The sequence below is a fragment of the Melanaphis sacchari genome, unplaced genomic scaffold (assembly GCF_002803265.2).
Source record: "Melanaphis sacchari strain LSU unplaced genomic scaffold, SCAv2.0 Contig74_pilon_pilon, whole genome shotgun sequence".
Classification (NCBI taxonomy): Eukaryota; Metazoa; Arthropoda; class Insecta; order Hemiptera; family Aphididae; genus Melanaphis; species Melanaphis sacchari.
Window position 1 is genome coordinate 335355 of NW_020271531.1, and position 22111 is coordinate 357465.

The 22111-nt window shown below is 25.1% G+C and overlaps 2 protein-coding genes across 4 annotated transcripts in view; one reads left to right on the forward strand and one right to left on the reverse strand.

The window, feature by feature from the left end:
* The first annotated feature begins 1515 nt into the window (after positions 1–1515).
* On the forward strand, positions 1516–6328 carry LOC112601013. The gene is made up of 5 exons (XM_025348409.1): positions 1516–1604; positions 3752–4061; positions 4227–4424; positions 4500–4618; positions 4696–6328. Exons 2-5 carry the CDS (start codon positions 3771–3773, stop codon positions 6260–6262), a joined length of 2175 nt encoding a protein of 724 aa, XP_025204194.1. The 5' UTR covers positions 1516–1604; positions 3752–3770; the 3' UTR covers positions 6263–6328.
* A 1540-nt stretch (positions 6329–7868) lies between these two features.
* LOC112601012 (receptor-type tyrosine-protein phosphatase N2) overlaps positions 7869–22111 on the reverse strand; it is a 40680-nt gene continuing 26437 nt past the window's right edge. The window contains exons 4-23 of one of the 3 annotated variants that reach the window (XM_025348406.1): positions 15362–15412; positions 15224–15278; positions 14775–14967; positions 14609–14705; positions 14478–14552; positions 14183–14410; positions 13978–14135; positions 13862–13916; positions 13559–13802; positions 13413–13499; positions 12936–13080; positions 12693–12872; positions 12380–12501; positions 11262–11316; positions 11096–11200; positions 10143–10259; positions 9108–9305; positions 8750–8916; positions 8504–8557; positions 7869–8402 (exon numbers count right to left, since the gene is read on the reverse strand). In XM_025348406.1, coding sequence (XP_025204191.1) covers positions 8144–8402; positions 8504–8557; positions 8750–8916; positions 9108–9305; positions 10143–10259; positions 11096–11200; positions 11262–11316; positions 12380–12501; positions 12693–12872; positions 12936–13080; positions 13413–13499; positions 13559–13802; positions 13862–13916; positions 13978–14135; positions 14183–14410; positions 14478–14552; positions 14609–14705; positions 14775–14967; positions 15224–15278; positions 15362–15412 — 2645 coding nt within the window. In that variant the 3' untranslated portion in view covers positions 7869–8143. Of the gene's footprint in view, positions 8403–8503; positions 8558–8749; positions 8917–9107; positions 9306–10142; positions 10260–11095; positions 11201–11261; positions 11317–12379; positions 12502–12674; positions 12873–12935; positions 13081–13412; positions 13500–13558; positions 13803–13861; positions 13917–13977; positions 14136–14182; positions 14411–14477; positions 14553–14608; positions 14706–14774; positions 14968–15223; positions 15279–15361; positions 15413–22111 lie in introns of all 3 variants that reach the window. The other 2 variants (XM_025348408.1, XM_025348405.1) reach the window with 2 other exon arrangements.

Sequence of the window (22111 nt, forward strand, 5' to 3'; positions counted from 1 at the left end):
TTCTACTTATATTTTGGTTTTTCTTATATTATTATGTTTTAATCTTATTATCGGTGGTTGCGAGTATTCCTCAAAAACATTATTATAGGTATACGTTTATTTTATGGTCGACTAGTCGCCAAGACTTATCGTATTGTCGTAAATATTAACGAGTTATTGTTTGCAATCAGTGTTCTGCTAGCGATACTGAAGATATTTCTGATTAGGCAGTTAACTTATAATCTATTATATTGTAAAATTATTAATATAACTATAGTCTATAACATGTAATAACAGATAATTTAAAGAAAAGGCGAACAATTGTCCGGATGGAGAATTAGAGTTGTAAACCAACTTTCGGGTTGAAAAAATAAAAACTATTACATAATTTACTATTTTTAATTTTTTAATTGACATACCAGCTATGCCCATCGTCTATCATTTAATTTTGTGTAAATAATTGTATTTATTTAAACAAATTTAAAAAATTTATTAATAGATATTGCAATTCATTTTATACAGTATGTAATTTAATTGGAAAGTCAGTAGTTATAATTCAAAATATAAAGTTGTAAAAGTTGATATGATGTCCAGTTTTTTACATGTTAATTTCATTACTAAGATTATAGCCTATAGGCCTATAAAATTGAGTTATGCATAGTAGTTTATGGTGGACATTTTGAACAGTTTAAAGAAAAATTACAAATATTACAAACAAATATTAATGAGTTGTGTGCATATTATTATTTATTGAAACATCATTTTTTATCTATTAAAAAGTTTAAAAACTGTATAATTTTACACTTTGTAGTACTTTTTGAGAATATATAATGCTTTCATTCATTCAATCGTTTTTTCTTCGTGTTACTAATGAGTAATAGGTAATTAACTCTAAAAATGGTTATATATTTTGGAATTTTCAAAAAAAAATCTTAGTGGTTTTGAATTTTGGGTTTTTTTTAACCATAGTATATAGTATAGGCTATTAGTTACATATAATATTTATTATTTAAAAAAAACCGGACCTCAGCATCTGCATTATATTTCGAATTATAATTACTTCTAGTACTTCTACTGACTTTACTATTAATCTGAATACAGTAAATAAATTAATATTCGAAATGTTTACGAATAACATGCAATTATAACTCATATTAGGGCTATTGTAAAATTTACAGTGTGCGATTATTCTTGTTACAGATAATAATATGCACACACTCGAAAAATATCTATGTTGAAAAACCGTCAAATTCGAAAGTGAAAATAATAAATATATATTCATGATGGTAGCTCTGTATTACTCCACTACGCGCGCTTATGTTCGTGATAAGGATACCAAAAATCTTGCTGCTGTGAAGCTCTCGTGTGTATTGTATTTTCGTTATCTATCTCAGTAAACACAGAATTTATTATTCTCTATTTTTGCTTAATATGTATTATGTGATAATGTGATATAATATAATGATCATTGAATATAATTAATAATTCGAAATATTACATTTGTAAACATTTGTGTTGATGTTTAAATAATAAAATTAAAGTGATTGATATATTATGATGATATTTGAAATTGAAATATTCTAATAACTAATTTAAGTCATTAACTATCAGACATCTGCTATTAAGTATGTACTAACTAGTAAAACGTATTAAGTAACATTTAGTATAAATTGTTAATAGTTTAGATTTAAATAGGTAGCTTACATTTGTAAGTAAATAAGGAATAATAATCATAGTTTACAATATTTTCTTAAAAAGTTTATATGTAGTAGAATGTCGATTATCCAATTAATTACAGGGTATGGAAATACATGACACATAATGTGTACTTTATTGAGATAATCAGTAATGTATAAACAGTCTTCAGTAAAAATGCCTGTTAGCAGATAAAAAATAGTGATTTATGTAGTCAATGAGTGTAACATTATTGTGCACTTTCTACCTTTTTACCTGAAAAATGCAACATGATTGCGCACTGGTAGTCGAGTTTGTAGCTTAATATGGGTTTTATTGTGATTTAGGGTACCTACAAATTTATATGCATTTACATGTTTTTTTTTTTTATGGTCTATATAGTAGCTAGATTAATTACAAGTTTGAATTATAGCCAATAAATCTGAAATACTAAGTTTTATTTTTCATGTATACTGTATATTTCTGTATTTTACTAATATCTACATAAGTGTTTCATATCTATTTGTTTTACTAATAATATTTGTTGGTTTTACCCACTTAAATCTATGATTCATAAGGAATTTGTTTTCTTTTATATTTGTAAAACTGATGCTGCATCATACATGGTCAAAGCAGTAAGATCTCTTGATGCATTTTATTTTTATACCAATATGACTTATTTAACACGTCTCACTCACGAGCTACATTGAATCGCTAAAAAGATTCAGATTCAAAATAATTAAAAGTAACATTAAAAATGTTGTTTTATTTAATTCTATTTTATTAATGCTTTAAACTTAATATTAAATATACAATAATTTTTTTCTTAAAAATTAAATTTTTGGTTTTGCATTTTTATTATTTTAAAGAGTTTATTTATTTATTTATTGCATATTTTAAAATGTATATTTCTATTGTTTTTAAAGCATAAAAATCCAGGCCCTATTTATAATATTTATATTATTATATACATCTATTTATTATATTTAAATACCTAATTTAGCCAGTATAGAATTTAAAATTATGCCTAAATATTAAATAAAGTTAAAAATGTATTTGATAATATTACTAGTGGAACTACAGTAAAATTTTTATTTTATAAATTAGGTTAGTATATAATTTGTACCTATTTGGTGTTTATTTAATTGATTGTTTGGACAATCAATGTTCTATTATAACAATTTTAATAGATATAATATTTACCAATATTAAATATTATAAAATATTTATTACAAATATGTATTTATTTGTTATCCATACCTAGTGCCTAGTGGTTTAAAATGAAATTGAATCGCTCAAATAATTGGATTTCCCAACCCACCTCTTTTAATTTAAGCATAGCCATGCATAAATATACTATTTTAAATAAAAATAATGAATTGTTTGTGTTTATTAAAATTTTAGTAGAAAGATTTGGCTTGCACTTCCTCTGTTGGACTTTATTATTTTACCTATCCAACCTATTTTCATAGTAGTTCAATTATTGAAGTATCTGAAGTGTGAGTTTAGCATCATTGTCTAGATTAATAATACATATATATTAATATGCATAATCAACAATACTCATTGCTTTCAAATTTTTTAATATTCAACAACCAGTGGTGTTTTCAAAGTTTTTTTTGTTGAGGAGATAAATAAAATGATTGTTAAGTTTATTGCCTGGCTTTAGCTATTGTAGCATCCCACCCAACTACAATAATAATAAATTTTAACATTAAATTTCAATAAATATTAATTTTTCTATTCCTCATAGTAACACCTCTTTTTTTTTTTGGTTAAGGATCTTTCAATAAAAAAAATATCAAAAAAGATTATTTATCAACTATTATTAAATGCATTTTATCATATATTTAACTTATGTTAAAAATATGAAAGATTCTTCATTAACCAAAGTATATGGAATGATAAAAATAAATCTATAAGATTTATTCCTAGGTTTACTATTGTAAATTCAATCATTGCAAAGCCTCACAATTAATATTTTCCTAAGATTTACTAACTAGATTCTAGAATGTTAATTTATCCGCTTAAAATAATTTATATTATTAAAATAATTTTTATTGTACTTAGTTTTGAAGTATTATTTTATTTTTAATAGGTTAACAACCTTTTCAATAATGGATATTTTGTATCCATGCAGTCAGTGTTCACAGACTTTTACATTAAGAAAAGATATTTTAAAACATATGGAAACTGTTCACAAATCTAGCGTTTCTATAATATGTGATGATGATTCCAAAAGTTTATTAAACTGTTCACAATGCCATAAAAAGTTTAATAATAATAGTTTGTTAGATAAACATTTACACTTAGAGCACAGTAATTCAAAATTAAATTTGAGCAAGTATAATTCAAGGCCATCAAAGAAAAGAGTTATTCAAAAACTCAATGCTTATTTATCATTAAAAGTAAGTTTATATTTGTAGTAGAATTATATAGTCTCTTTTTTTGATATCTATCAATATTTTTTATGCATAGATTTCATTTTCAAACATTTGAAATGTTTTGGTCTTTTAGATGCTTTTTAAATTGAAAATTGTTTGTAAAAATAATTGTTTATTTATTTACTTTAGGATTGCTTGCCAGATAATTATTCCTATAAAATATTAGCATTCAAAGATATTTTATATGGACAGTTCAAAGCAAAATTTCTGATTAATAACATTGATAAAGAATCATTTTTAGATTGGTTGGATAATTTGTGTAATAAAACTAAAGTTAACTATATAACTGATAATGTACCTTCAATTTCTTTAAAAAATATCTATCGTGTAAGTAAAGTTAGCTAATACATTCATTATAACATAGTATTATATTAAAACATTATAAAATTTCTCTAATCTTAGAAAGTGTATAAATGCAAAAACACTGATTATTGGAATATTAAATCCAACAGTATTCTGCAGAACCCAACTAATTGTAATGCCAGTCTAACAGTTATGATTAAACCTTTAAATAGAGAACTGTAAGTAAAATTGTGATTTCAGTAGAAAGTATTTAAAGTAATTTAAAGTTTTTAAGACTAAGATTTGTTATTTTCAGAGCTCATCAATCAAAAGCTGTCATACTTATGAAACATTGTCATTGTCATCCTAAAAATTACTTAACTCCAATGAAATCTTTAGATATATTTCATGTTTATGATCAATTTGTACGTTTATTAAAAAATGGTCTATCAGCAGCTGGTGCACTGCATATCTATTCAATTAAAATAATACAAAATGAAGGTAAAAATCATTATTTGGAATTGATGGATTCAGGAATCAAACCAGATGTAGAATTTGTCTATGAGTTGTATTACCGGCATATTAGAAAATCTAGTTTTTCATCGCCTTTCAGTAAACGTGTTGATTCATTAATGAAATCTTTAAATTATTATAATGTCAGAGTAGGAAGAAATAGTGCCGCTATTGAATTAATAAAAAACAATATTGTGGTTGCAATTCGAACTCCACTAATGGGAACAATAAATACTGATACAGTAATTGTGTGCTCAACTAGTTCAGATATTTGTAAAACGTGGTTTATGTTTAGTGAAACTAGTAAAAAAATAATGATCCCGGTAGGAGTAATTATATCTACTGATGATAAAAAATGTTTGTTAAAAGCAGGTTTATGTTTATGGGAAAAGTTAGGAGGTAGGATCAAAACTGTTATAGTAGATTTAGTATATACACATATATTCAAAACAGTTTTCCCTAAAGCCACTGTTTGTATTTCAAAATTTCATTTTTTGGTGAGTGTATGGAAATGGTTTATTAATGTTACAAATAAAAATAATTTGATCGAAGAGTTAAATTGTTTTATTGAATTAAAAAAAATAGTATGTTCAGAAAGTTTTATTGTTGACCATTTTATAGATACAAATTTTGCTAATGTTTTAATTGAAAAATATCCAAATTTTAATCAATTTATCCAAAGTATTGATAAAAACAATTTTTTATATTGTTCAACTATGTCTACTCATCCATGCTCCACAATTTCTGAACGGAAATTTATTTATTACCATACTAAATCACTTTCAATCTTGCAAACATTTCATTTTGTTATTGATGAAATTAATTTTTTCTACAAAAATTTGGTTACAGAAATTCCAAATCATAATCAACAATTAATTTTAAATAACTTCAAAGAAATTAACAGAGATGATAACTGCTTTACTTATTGTTGTGTGAATGAAAATCATTCTATGTACTTAGTAGAAAATAATGATGGTGGCAAATTTTTTGTCGATATGGGCATTGGACTTTGTTCTTGCACTTTAAATAATATATGTTCTCCATGTATCCATCAAGTGTTTTTAAGTGAACATTTGAATAAAAAAACCATGCACTGTTCAGTAGATAATGATACTTATGTATTAAATACAACTAATTATGATGAACAAAAACAAAATGCAGAAAAAAAAGAATTTGAAAACATTTTATCTGAATTTCAATTTGTTCATAATAAAATAAAAGAACAATTTATGATTGATCCTGAATATTTTAAAGTTGGCATTCAGAGGTTTGTTTCAACATGGAAAAACAATTTAACATCAGATAAATCTTTACTATTAGCCTGTAATTCTTTAAGCAATATTTACCAATCAAATTTAGACGATTCATAAATCATTTATTTATGATATTATATTTTGGGACTATAATTTATTTGTTATTTTTTTAACATAATCTAATGAGAGTATTTTTAAATATTTCTTTAAAAAGGATAAAATAATATAAAATTATAAATTAATAATTTTAGTGACTTAAAAATAATGTATAAATTATAAAATATAATTTAAAATTTTGTTTGTTCATAAGATTTTTTAAAATTAATATAGTTCACAATATAACTTTAATTTGATATGCTTTATCATTAGTTTATATTTTAGTAAAAAATATGTTTTGTTAAAATCTTATTTTTATTATATAAATAATATAATGTTAATATTTTTACTGTTTGAAATGATTATAATGCTATAAGATTGTTGTACATATATATTTTTTTAATACTTATTTTAATTAAAAAAAAGTTATCTATCATTCACAAAAATTAGTTTGATTGAAGAACTGAAAAACTTTACCCTGAAATGAATAGATTAATTTATTCTTGTTTTGCAACAAATGTGCAATATTTTTATAATGACCTATAGTCTATCACATGCACATTTCACATTTTTGTAAAATAACAACAGAAAGGTAATTTATTAATTTTGATGATATGGAAAGTTATAACATTTTAGCCCATAAAAAATTCAAAATTTTAAATATATACTTGATACATTTAGTTCCAAATTAATAATGTATGTAGTACGTACCTACCTAACATATTACATATTATATGTCAATATTTTAAATTGTTTGAGGTATAAATTTTAAATCATAGTGTTTTATGTTTCTTATTAATAGTAGGATATTGTTTATCATAATTTAAAATTATTTTATGCAAATCTATTGTATTACCTATACATAATATATTAATATGTCCAAATAAATAGTATTATTTCCTTTGATAAAACATGTGTAACAAACTTTAAAAGCAAATATTGTGTAAAGTTTAAATTCATATTTTAGAGTGCCAATGATGAATAGATGAGTGCTAACCTTTGATTGTTTATAGTACTATAAATTTATTCAGCTATTAATTATTATTAATTCAGCGAATAAAATTTATATTACATGATCACTGAAAACATAAGGTGCTGAGGCTTAATAATTTTGGGATAAATAAATGAACAAATAAATTAAACTACTGCTTATTCATTAGGGAACAGTTCAGAGTTTATTCGGATGATTTAGATCTCACATTAGACAGGTATTATAATTTGCATAAATATAATTTAAATACTTCTCTATGGCTATTAATATTAATAATTGTTTATTATAATTTATAAGTATATATTATATATTCTTTAACATAAAATTTTTATATATATATAATGTAGTTATATGTTATATGTATATCTGTTATTATAATAAATTTAATTTCAAAGTCAAAAACTATCATAATATGATTTCTAATAAGTAATAATTAATAGTTAATTTAATTATAATTCTATGACTAAATGTTATATGAATGTTAAAATATCTGAGTGGTTATTAAATAAAATTGAAAACTTAACTTAAACAGTTCATGACTTTTGAAGAGAAAATTAACAAATGTATACTTAACATAAAAATAAATAAAAAAAACATTTAAAATTATATAATAAAAAAATACATAATAATTAACCTGCTTTATGGTTATTTTTGTATTGGTAACAATTGACCGGTAAAATATTTAAATATCATAACATAAATCAACACTTGAATAGGAAAATGAAAGGCGCTACGTTTATATATTATGCTGGAGTTTCAAGCATCCGAATAAATGTTTTATTATGATATTAAGACATCTAGAAGATATAGTTGATGATGAGATCAAAAAAAGATTTTTTGAGCCTATAGTTAAGGAAACACTAGCAAAGGGTAGAGCTTAAATCGTGTATGTGTAACAGGATAAAAGAAATTTAATGTTGGGCTGGTGGTGGAGGTGGAGGTAAAGGTTGAGGTGTTTGTTGTTGGGGCAAAGCTTTCAATATGGCTTGCACTTCTTCGGCCACAGCGGCCAGAACCATTTGGAATTGCGCCTTTGTTGCCACCGCACCTGAACGCTGATCCCGGATGTGCTCCAGAGTAGCAGCTATATCGATCTCCTTAGCTCCTTTCGCCATACGATTAAGCACCATATCCAATAGGCAATACGAACCAGTACGACTAACACCATCACTGCATATTATGATAAAATGGGTTAGGTATAGGTACATAATATTGTTCTGTTTACGTTTAAATTGCATGAGTATTATTTACCCAAGGCGGTAGGTACTTACCTGCAATGCACAACAATAGGACAAGATCTGCCACGGAACGACTTATTTACTTTCCTGAAAAAAGGTAGTTTTTTAATGTCATGTACCTACTATGCGTGCGATAAATGTATCAGCTTTGACGATTGCGTTAGGTACCTATGTGTTTTATTTTAACGGTTTTCACGTTTTTATTTTAATCTGTAAGATATTTTAATCCCAAAATTTCCCAACTATATATTTTCTTATCGAACTACCATCGTAGATTACCTGCGGAATTCCAAAAGAGCTTTGGTGGTGTTCGGTACGCCTCCGTCCGGCCATGTCAAGAAGTGGAACTGAGTGACGGTCCTAGTTTCTCCGGTTTTCAAGTTCTTCAAGTAAAAGCTCCTTACCAAGTAATCGTCGCACCATATATGTTCGCTCACCAAATGCACCTAAAATACATGCAAAAAAAAAAACGTATACCAATTTTAGGTAACTGCTTACTTGCTGTTTTTTGTATACCTGATGTACCTATAGATTTTATAATTCTATATCGAACCGATTACGATAAGTGAATGTGTAAATTTATGAAGTAAGTACCTACATCTATATAGAGATATAGTTAAAGAATTTAGGTACCTACCTCATATATGTGATAGAGTTCCGATCCTTCTTCTGGCCAGTAACGATGGCACAACACCACGTCGTTTTCCACAAGTCTAGTCAACATGACGATCACCACGCACCCTTGTTCCCATACCATTTGCCAAAAGTCTGCCGATGTCTCGGCCAACGGTCCTTGTGTCGCGATATACGCTGGGTTACGGGGATCGTGGTCGGTCTATGCAAAACGAATATGGTCAACAAAAAAATATTAATACTTTTTGGGCAGTGTTGTTGTACGTCCGAGGTGGGGAAAGGTGCTTATCTCCCCTTGGATTTTTTTCGTCATGTAAAAACACGAAAATGTTTTTATAAAATATACATTCATATTGTAATATAACTTCCGCCCCCTTTCCCTTTGGATATTTCTCTGTATACCATTGAATAGGTATTCATATAATCTAATAATCATAATATTGAAAATTAGTAAGTATACGATATACACAATGTATATATTAATAAATAAATTGTACGTTGTGCTGCTGTGAGTTGCTTATAGTAACCAATATGATTAAAATGAGAACCGTAGGTATGTGTGCACGTGCTAGGATTTGTATGTTATTTTTTTTTTTAAACTTCTCGCTCACTTTGTAGACAAAGTCGGATTTTGGGTCTCCGCATAATGGAGTTTTTTGGTTATCCTAATTTAATAGCGAGTATCTATTAAAATACAAGTCTGTTATCGGAAATTAAGAACTTAATTGAATTTATTGATAAGCCCCCACTGAATATGGTCGGTAATTCGGTGTAGACAAGTTAGTGTTTTGCTAATTAAATATATTATAATATAACAATAATAGGCACAATATGTGAATGAAAAATGAAAAGTAATGGTTATCTCTATAGACGGAGCGAGGGCTTCTTAGTTTTTTTGATCTTTTGGCACTGTTGATGAGTAACAGCTATAAATTAACTACCTATACTTATCATTTTTTCCAACTATTTGGCCCCCGAAACTTTCTTTATCGTTAATCCAATTTTTTATTGGTCTATGGTATATACTGATCAGACGTACTATTGTTGAAGCGTTTATGTAGTCCGAGTTGTTCATGTTGGCGTACTCGTTGATCACGACCCTAGCGTGATCGTATGGTAGTGCATTGATGTAACGATTTTTCTTGGCATTTTCCGGCTATGAGAAACACATGAAAAAAAAAAAATAATAACAGTAATCGTACAAAGCTCGCTGCGTGAGTTGAAACCGTTAAAAGTGTATGTATAGGTACAAATGTAATAATAATAGGTATTAAATGTAGCTACAAATTAATTTTTTTTCGTAACTTTTTTATTTAATTAGATAGTAACTGATTCCAGTGTCTATTATGTTAAATACTTTTTAGTTATATCAAATTAATTTGAAAAATAATAAATTAAATAAAAGTAATGTTTGCAATATCATCTTTATACCTAAATAATTATAATTTTGGTTAGGTAGGTAATAATAACCTGTTTTATTTTTTTCTGTATGTCTTATTATTTTAAATAAAAATAAACAAACTAATATTTCTTTATTTAATAATTTAGTAGATACAAACATGTTATTAATTACCTATACTCTATAGGCTAAGGTACCTCTAATATACTTACTAAGTACCTATGCAACAGATAAGTTAATTTATAAAAATAGAATTGAATATTTGCATTTTTAACAACACAAAATTCTTATTTAGGTGTTATTAACGCAGTTTTAAAGTTGCACAATTACTTTGGTGAAATTTTGAAACTTGTAACCTTGGTAGGTGATGTAAGTAATTAAAAAATAAAAAGCGTTTTTAAAAATTGAGTTCAGTAAATATCTTTCCCTTTATTTAATATTAATTCAAACATTTCTTAAGTAGATGTATACCTACTATTTATTAACTGTAACCTTATAAAGTTATAATTTAATGAACATTGAACGCTTGCCTATTTTTTTTTTTTTTTATATATTGCGATAAAGTGGTCATTAGCTGATCATATTTTACTCACCTTTCTTGCAACGTTTACCGCACATGGTTCTGCCTCGTAAGCGCATAGCGCAGCCCATTCGCTGTCCAATCGGTTCTTGTTGTTTAGATGATCTTCCATGTATGCCTGAAGTACATAATGTAGCATTATTGCAGTTATACAGTGAATACTTTTCAAAGTTAATTACCAAAACCATGTGTCCGGTGGAAATATCCATGTTTGATAATACTGGTTCCTCTCCCCTTAAAAGTGATAGTCATATTATTATTAAGTTGTAATGATTTGTCGTCGTATATATACATTTAGGCGCGCGACGTGCCGAAACTCAACACTAATAGCAGATGCAGCATAAAAAAAAAATGTCCTGATTTGTTGTCACTAGTTGATTTATTCAATTACCAGATAAATGTTTTTAATCGATATTCTCGATTCAATTTTTCATACATTTTTAAAGTATCTATTTGTAAAATGTGAATTGTTCATTTAAAAATAAAGTAAAAATGGGTAGGTATACCTACTTAATAAAATAGTATTTTCTTATAATTCAACGAGAAACCACTAGATTGAAATATTCCTCTCCATCATTTATCGATTAAACTTAATTTTATTAGAGTACCTACCTATTTATATTATGTAAATATTGTAATCAATAATGAATTCAAAACCACACATTTGGTAGACTGAACCCGCATATATTTAGAATAATAAAACCGCACGCTAATTAATTTATAATTACTTAAAAATGTATACTTACTTTTTAAATTTAAAACCAATTATTTATTATTTATATCTATTTAAATAAAAATTTAAAAATGACCTACGGTTAAGTAGTAGATATTAAGTTCTCACTATAGTAATTAGTAATTACATAAGAATTTATTATATTTTTTTTACATACGTGTTAAATTAACGATTTCATTTACTTTATAAGTGGCAAAAATATCACAATTTAAAATAAAATTTGTTCTTCATCTAAATTTTCTAGTAAACTAGTTAAAAGTTTCTGACGTTCATAATTCTTGTACTTTTATTGATTAAAAATAATAAGTGTTTTTATACCGCACGGTAGGTGTTTTGCTGTATGAGTTTTGGGTACCTACAACTACTGTTGTATATTATACAACAGTATATTTTGTTTATTTTTTATACCTATTGTCATTTTGCCGAACAACCGTCATCTGGGTACAATGATAAGAAAATTGGTTCTACGTGGGTACCTATGGATCGATATTTTAATCCCGTCTGCTACACCCGCGCGCAAGCCTAAAAGTACATATTGTGCTTATAATTATGATAAAAAGATACCAAGAAGACGTGCTTGACCTTGAAGAAGGACTGTTGTCAGGATCTTTTGACAAGCTTGCTATTCTTTGGGACGTAGCATTCGGTTCTTCTTTCTTATTCGACATTCGTGCTCGGCATAATTCCTATTCGTAAAATGAAAGAAAAAAATACAAATAAATTAAAGTAGGTATTATGGTAATTATTTACTATTCTATTTATGACTTATGAGTTAAGTATACATATGCATACATATGTATGCATTGTTATGCACTGTATGCAACTCATAATTATGATATAATATCTCGATAAAATTTACCTGATAATCTTTACTGACCTCCGCACTACTACCAATCAATCCTTCAAATTTGCTTTTATATCTTGAATGTCTTCTAATTATTAATAAAGCCGCAGCTGATGCCACTACCGCGCACACAGCTGCGACGGATATGAAAATCCATTCGAAATTTTTGCTGTCTCCGTATGTAGAACTCATCATCACTGATGGTGTCTTAGCCTAAATTAATTTTATTAAACACTCAATTTTTAAATTTAATATAACTTCGTAATACACGTTTACCTTATCTCCAATGCTCACAAAGTCAATGGTATAACCTGATTTCTTAGCGAATTTGTTCTTCATTGTTTCTATTTTTTTCACTACTTCCGTAACGTTAATTCCAGCACTCGGGAGTAGTTGGAATGTAATTTCGGATTCTTCAAAACTGAAAGTAATATAATTTTGCAGTAGAAAAAATATTAGAAAATAATAATTGTGTTTATAATATAGATGAATAATTTAAAATTTAATTAAAAATTCATCAAAAGTATTTAAAATTAAATTTTGTACTAGTTTGGGTCTTGGGTTATATTTTCATTATACGTATAGATAAATAATTGAAAGTAAAAGTATAATATTATGTTATATTTGTAGGTATTATTAATTTTTATTTAAATTATTCAAACTATTAATAACTTTTAATATTTGACAATTATTAAACTATTAAATATTATATATAAGAAAAAAAAATTTGAATAATTATCATACACTACATACCGAGCATTCACCATCGTTTTATAATCAACATTAATAATATTTGCCAGCGTTTTTAATAGCTTGTCTCCTCTTTCTGGATTGCTTATCCTGTAAAAAAAATTAATAATAATAATAAAATAAACATGGAATAACAAAAATAAATTTACTTGTCTTTTAGTCGGATGCAAATATAAGAAGTATCGACCACTTCATAATTATCATTATTCGTGTCAATTTTTTTATCCGTAGTCTTTTCTTTTTTCTGTCCATCTTTTTCTTCTTCTGGTGCAAGTTTACTTACGTAAATTACTTTAAAATCATCTTGAGTTAACTTTGCTGCTGTTTTACTGTTAGTTGATTTAGTATCTTCTGTATCCATTTTTCGGTTTGTTCCTAGTAAAGTTGTTGCATCTATCATAATGAAAAATTAATAGTTTTTCAAGCTTTTAATTATGTTATAAATTACGTACCAACTGTTTTCGTGATATCCTCGGATGATTTTGGTTCATCTCCTTCGTCATTTTTCTGAAATTATTAATATCAATATTTTATTCAACTGTTTCTGATCGAGATATGATTAACTTACTACGTAGTTATTTAATTTAAAGAATGGTCCTGGTTTTTTAACGTCTAATCGTTCAGGTCTTTTGAATCCAGCCCAACCCGATTCTGAATCATAATTATTAATGAAATCACTAAACATTGCTTCATCCTCCTCACCATTATCTCCTATAAATATCCATCCTAAATTATAATGTGTTTTAGTTGTTTGCTTACTATCGTTTGCTTACCTTTTTTCGGCAAGAACACTAAACCACCTTCTGTGTAAGCTTTATTCGAATTGTCTATACTCTTTGATAACATGTCCATTTGTCTCAATTTTTTCCACTCATCGTCAATCTTGTCCTTTACTTCTTCGCCTGCTCTAAATCCTTCCGGTGTGTTGTAATCTGGATGGAATCTTGGTTGACCATAAACTAATGGACTTGGATCTTCTTCGTAATGTTGTTGTTTTGTTCCTATAAAAGTAATAAACTTGGTTATATATAGTGTTGCATACGTGTAACCATAAATATTATATTATGCCTGGCATCCATGGTAAATATAAAGGAGTTCCCTGAAGTCTATTTCTATTGATTATATTTCGACGATATTCATAATCTAAATCAAACACCAGAATTAACTTGTTGTGTTTCATAATATTTAACTTTAAATACCTATATCCGGATAGGAGTCACGACCTAGACCAATATCTTCAGCATTCAAGTACACATCCGGTTGTTTATAGTAGTTCGCAAAATCTCCATCTTCATACTGGAATAAAAAAAAAAAACACACACACAAAATAAATCCAGTAAAACTTTAGTCATGAAAGCTACTTACTTGTTTATTATCAGATACTCTTAAATATTGATTACAAATCGAATTGTCAACTGGTGGCAAATTATATCTTATCAATTTCAATCGATTTTGAAGTACACATTGTGTAAATGGATGTGGCCAACTATAACCATTGTAGTAGAGGAATTTCATATCTTCTCGTAAGACCATGAGGTTATTCATCATTAATTTGTATCTAAATTAAATAAAAATTGATAATCTCATTATTATTTAATGTACCTAAACGTTATTTCATATTATCTGAATTAATGTAATATAGGTTCACAGAAACTATGTTAAAATTTGAAAATATTTTAAGTAATAACAGAAGCTACCTTTAAAATATTAATATTAGATTATGTAAAATTGAAATGACCTATAAACAGTTAAGAGCTATGGTCTATGGCTTAAGATTTGGTATTAAATCTAGTATATAAATATTAAAATCTTACACATATTCATTAGCTCCATTATCATAACTTGAAATGCATTTGCCAAATGCATGATCTAAGACAAAAAAAAAATAAATATATATATAATGGTGATTAGGTTATTTCAATTAAAAAAATGTTGATAATAAATTTGATTACCATCGAAGCACAATTCGCGTTGAGTACAAACATTACGGTTAAATAAGCAACCTGAAAATTAAAACAAGATATTATGTTTTGTTAATATATGTTTCATAAAAAAAACTTAAATATTACTATAAGAATCATTATATTGAATTTAAACAAAAGGGGTTATTTTATTTTAATGGTATAATGATATTTTATTTTTTGTTTAATAAGTTTAGAATTTTATTAAATATTGTTTTATTTTTATTTTACATCAATTATATTATTATTTATTACCATATTGTTTGGAAATAAAACATAATATACTTATGTGTTTATAAAAATAATTTATTCAATACTAATTCGTCTTTATTTTTCTACTGAAATACACAGATAACAACGAACAAAATTTTAAACTTTTAATTGAATATAATTGTAAATGAATACTATTATTATTATACTTTATATTTTTTAAATATCTATTTATACCTAATCTTAAAATAAACGCTAGAACAAGGAAAATAGCTATAGTAATATTTATGGTAGATTACGATATGGTACGTAATTATAACTTCAATTTCTTTTAGTTTGTCAAATTTGTATGTAAGTTTGTATTATATTAATTTCATGATGGGATATTTTTCTAGGCATGTTACGGTTTTTTCCTTAAATCAATCAATATTTTATTTTTATATTTATTTTTTACCATTACTCGAGATTATACTATTCATAATTGCAAAAGTAGTATAACCAATTTAATCATATAACTACATATTTATCCAGTAGATGTTTAACAGATTTTAAAATTAACTTTGCTAAGTAATTTATCGATTCGAAATAAATAATTTTTTTAGTTACATTAACGGAACTTAGTTAAATTTTAATTTGATTTTAGTTCATGTTTCATTCATTTTCCACTTTCACGTTAGCATTATATTGTTAAAACAAATTGGTGATGTACCATAAAAAATATATTTAAGTATTATTTAGATGACTGCTTTACTGATAAAATTTTAATTTTCAACTTCGCTTATTCTTTTCACTCTTATATAATAATATGTTATTAGGTACACAGTATATATTTTTGAAAATATTTCAAAGTTTTTGTTTATTTTCAATGTATACTTTTATGTGTTTAACTTTTATTATTTTTTGTTTTAAGTAGATAGATGCTGTTTAATCTATATCTATTACATGTTGCAGTGTAAGTTTTCAGGTGTTATCGAGAACTTGGGAGTCCAACTGTTTTTTAAGTAGTTTAGATCCTGTCATTCTTAAATTTTTTTCCAAGATTTAAACTGTATTAAGTACGAAATGTCCTCCTTGTTGTAGTTACACTTGATATTTTTGAAAAATATCTCAATAAAAATCACATTATTCTCTAGCTACAGAATTTGACGTCTGAAAATCTTATTAATTACTCAAACTAAAGAAATAAATTGCTCTAATGACTAATCCTTATCGTTTTCAATGGTTATTTGAAATATAGGAATCCATTACGCTGCAATTACGCCATACTTTGTGTGATGTGCACCTAAAAAATACACATCAGAAAATAGAAAAACACAAAGTTATTATTGTTTTAACACTTTAAACTTTTATCTGCAGTATTTTACATGACTGCAGTTTTAAAACTATTATAATATATACATTGCATTCATATAACTTTAATAATTTATAACTAATAAAAATTTAATTTTAAGATTATAAAAGTAATTAGAATAAAATATATAGCATTAAATACTTTTAGAATCCGTTCTCTAAAAATAATAAATATTCCAAAATTGGAATGTTATCCAAATCTGCAATACGTAGAGTACCTACCCTATAGTTTATGCTATAGCATAATGTATCATTTACATGAAAAATATATATATAAATCAGTTAAGCACCAGGTAATTATATAACTATAGTATCTATTTCTTATATTGCCATAATAGCTTTTACAAGGATTGGTCAGAGTAGACCTTTTATATTATGTCGTTTTTATTTTTTGACCTAAATAAATTTCATTCATACTTTATAATTATAAAAAGTATAAAATATAAATCTACCTATACTATTCATGATTTATGAACTATAGAACTAATAAATTTACCGTATGTTTAGTATCATAGTTATTGAGAAAATTAAAAAATTTCAATCATAAACAGGAAGTCACTGAAAAAAAAAAAAACTATATAATAATATAAACATATTATTACAACAGCCTACAAATTTTTTTTATACTAATTATTAAAAAAAAAAAAAAAAAAAAAAAAATATACACATATATAATATTGTAGATCATAATTGACATAATTCATAAAGAATAATAAACTTTCATAAGAATTATTTAAATAATTATAATAAAGAATAAGTATTTGCTTTATTCCTAAGTATTAAAGGTTTTTTTTTCAATATTATTTCGTTTATTATTAATGTTTATTTCAAAATTAAGTTTTTTTTTTAAGTAGTTGAACATCTATATTCTATCATTTAAATATTTGAGTAAAAACATTAAATTAAGATTTTTTTTTTGAAATTAACAAAGTAGTGGTTATCACTTTGTTTTCTTTTAATAATGGATTTATTCAAAGTATGTTTTTTTAACTATGATAAAACTCAAAGATTACATTATGATTTAAAATATCTAAAGATTCTGAAGCTATAATATATGAATAGTATAAATAGTATTGGATTGCTTGATGAGACATAAATTAATTCAGAGTCGAAATGTCAAATAATTATACTTAATTATTTGTAAATTAATTGATAAGAGTAAGATCATGATGGTAAGAATTCATAATAATCATAATTTTTCAATTTTATTATTAATATAATATTTATGTTCAACGTGAAAAACTTTTTTGAAAATCAGTGTAATATATTAAAGTTCAATGATTGACATTTATTTATACATACACCAATTTATAAGACAAAATAAAAGTAGCATAATATTGAAAAAAAATTGTCCTTCTCTGTTATTCTGAGTCTAGAGTTTCGTGATCTCGTATGAACTTAAATGACACTCATAATAAAATGTAATCTGATATAATTTTACCATTATAGTAATAACTTGCAGTTGAGCTTTACAAAAAGTACTTTTTCATATCAACATCTTTACCAAAGCCACTACAAAAGTAAGAACAAAAAAAATATCTTTGTATTTTCTATGAATTCTACCCATACTATCATTTGCACTTTGCAGTCGTCACAGTCGTCATTGTTCAAATATAAATATATATAATATATATATTATATATTTTAGTGTACAAAATTCTATACTTAGCAGATGATTTATTACTCAGATAAATATACTTCATGGAGATGAAAAAGATATAATATTTAACAAGGAACTATGAAAATAATGGAAAAATGATTTGAATTTCCTTATTTATCGAAAAAATTGGTGTTTTTTATGGTGAAAAATCATAGATTTTACAAAGAAGATAAATTATTAATATTAACATTTTTATATAAGGACACATTAAAGAGATTTTTAGCAAAATTCCTAATAATTTTGAATATTTTAAAGTGTATTATTTATTATCTTAAAAATGTGGTCTATATTTTTGTATATCTGAGTATCAATAATTTATGTAAATAAATATATAAATACATAGTAGTTAAAATGGTTCAATATAACTATACTAAAGTGGTGCATAAATGATTTGTAATAAAAATTACAAATTATACTAAAATATTAATAATTTAACTTAAATAAAGACTCATTGTTAAATACTTAACACTAGGTATTAAACCCATGAAATTAAATAATAGGTATATAATCTTTAAAAATAATTTCTGTTATAGAAGATAATAACTGTGCAATAGTTTGTAAAAATGATTATGTGAATATTGTAATGACCAATGGGCAATGGTGTCTTTAAAGAAATTGGTAAATTAATGTAAAAAGTGAAAATATTTAAAAATTCTATAATAACGATTAAAATGAACATTGTTGATTCATATAGTAATAATGCAGTATATACTTTTGTATTGTTAAATAATTAAACAATGCATTATAAATTACAACGGAAACGAACGAAAATAAATACATACAGATTATCAACGTGATAGGTATCACAAAGCAAAATATGTATTTAATATAAGTATACATATTTATATAATCATGTATATAATTCGAGAGTATTTATGAAAATGAATAATTAATAATTCATTGTTCAGTAATACATGTATGATGTATGAGTGTATGTGGTTGGAAAATTAAAGGACTATAACTATAAATAAGAAACCTGCAAGACGTTCGAAATTTGTCAATGAGAAAATTAATTTTAACCCATATAATATCTAAAGGGCTAATGATAAGACTCATATTTCAATTACTGAAATATTCTTGTGTAATATGTATAGTATCTATATATTATACATGTCAGATACACATAAATTTATGTATACCGTCGTATTAATATTGTTTTGTTTAATGTGAACATGTTTACGTATATTTGTCATTCGAATTATATCTTATGATAATTTTCTTTAATTTAAATTAATTGTACCTTGTCGTTTTTAAAATATAATTTGTATTCAAAATGTTAAAACAATGACGATTGTAAAACAGAATAATAGTAATAAAAAATAATTTATATAAAAGAATATAATATTATCCGTATTGTTATTCCGGACCATTTATTTTAAGCAGAAAATCCCGTTTGATATACGCATAGTAATTTATTCAAATGTTTTGAATAACAACTAGCTAATACATTATTTGTAAGCACGATTCGTTTAATTTTAAATAAAATGTTATTATTATTTGATAATTTATATATTTTATGTTATATTTATTTTAGTATATTTTTTGATTCTATTGATAGATATAGGTTACCTAATAAGTATGGTTTATTGAAATAAAAATAAATTACAATATAATATTGCTAAATACGTAAAAAGCTTAGGAGAAATTAACAGGTACTTCTACAAAGGTTGAATGCAATTCAAGGTAACACTGAACGAAAAAATTAACGATAACTTTAATTTTTTATTGGTGAAACGTGCTTTAATTTAAAATGTGTAAATAAAAAAATATTGAACGTGTGAATAATGCGTGTAAAAATGACCTTATGCTTTTAGTTGTAATGTATTTAAAATGTAATATAGTATTTTAGACAATAATAAATAATAATATCTATATAATTAAAGAGACAAATCCATTACGATATTTCAAAATATGACTATGTAATAATTTTTTTATTTTTATTAGTTTTTTTTTTTAATTAAATTGTTTTCATTATTATAAATTATTTATGTATTAAAAAAATGAAAATAAATTTTTAAAATTTTTCAATTATTTCTATTACACTCTATGTTAGCTGTATTAATATATTATGCTTGTTTATTGCTTAGTATATTTTAATAAATAATATTTTATGAAATTATATTACCTATTCGTGTTGAAATCAAAAACCAATCGCTTCACGAGTTTTTTCTATACTATTTGTGTACCGGACCAAATTTAAAGAAAAAAAACCTTAAACTCGATTACTGCAGTGAAGAGAAGCAGAAAGTTAGGATTTCATCAGATATCACCTGCTGAATGCGTTTCAGTGTATAGAAAAAAGAAAATACGTCAAAAGAAATACGCTATATGTATACAGACAATAATGATGCTATTTTCATGGTTTACAAGCGATAACAAAAAGTGATGGTCTTCAAAAAAAAAAAAAAATAACACGTTTTGCGAGCAAAATAGTAATATAACCTATTATATAGAGGTATATTTTTTCGATATTATTCTACTCGGATAATACCTACAATGAACGAGGTCAGTAAGGCATAGTTTAATAATATAATGGACACTTAATAAAATATTTAATATTAGTAATCATGTATTATTTATATAATTATAAAGGTACATTTTAACCAATTTAAATCTGTAAGGTGAACTATTTCTAACAATAAAACATAGTTCTATGTCAATGCATATAACGTACATTGTATAATATAAGAACATATATTAAGTTTGGTGCACTTAAACAGTTGTATAATATTATATAGGTATTCTGTTGTTTACATTTTTTCTGGAGAATAGTATGTAATAATGATCAAAATTTAGATCATTAATATCTTGAAGAAATTTATTTTACAATATTTAGGAATAATTTAATATAGAAACTCGAATAGAATTAAAATTCGTTTATAAATGTAGTTAGTATTTAAGTTTTGTTTTTACATTTCATCCCATCTATGTATAGCTATATACGTCTTGATTTTTGAGAACATTTTATTTATCTTATAGACGATTTCGTGTTATTTATAACAAAATAAGTCTTAAAATTCTGAATAGGATGTATAAGTCTGGATAAAACCCTGCGCGTTTTCGAGTATAATGTTAAATAAATGGGTTTTTAATGGAAAATATGAAGTAGATATGAAAAAAAAAAAAAATGGTTTTTAAATATAACTTTAAACGCATAACAAGAAATATTTGCTTGTGTACATTTTGATATTTTGTATAAAGTAATAATATATATTAGGTATAGGTTCTACAGTTCATAAAATTAAAATGAATGTTTATTAAATTATAAAGAACAAGTATTTTGGTTATAATTAAATACCTATTATATAATGAGAACGTTCTTAGAAATTATTTGAGTTTTTTTCAAAATGCATACGTTGTCAAGGTGAGCAAATAATACAAGAATGAAAGTATAGCGTATAATAATAAAATGTGTGTAAATAAATATTTTGGTTCTATAAAACTGCAGTCGTTAATGGCTAATACAAAAGATAAAAAGATTGAGAATATGAATAAGTATGTAAAAGGCGTGTGTGTGTGAG

Bases quoted from the DNA above. Each gene is read 5' to 3' on its own strand.
- LOC112601013 (XM_025348409.1), top strand. From the start codon at position 3,771: ATGGATATTTTGTATCCATGCAGTCAGTGTTCACAGACTTTTACATTA. The intron at 4,425-4,499 runs GTAAGTAAAGTT...CTCTAATCTTAG, and splicing joins CTTTAAAAAATATCTATCGT to AAAGTGTATAAATGCAAAAA. The intron at 4,619-4,695 runs GTAAGTAAAATT...TGTTATTTTCAG, and splicing joins AAACCTTTAAATAGAGAACT to AGCTCATCAATCAAAAGCTG.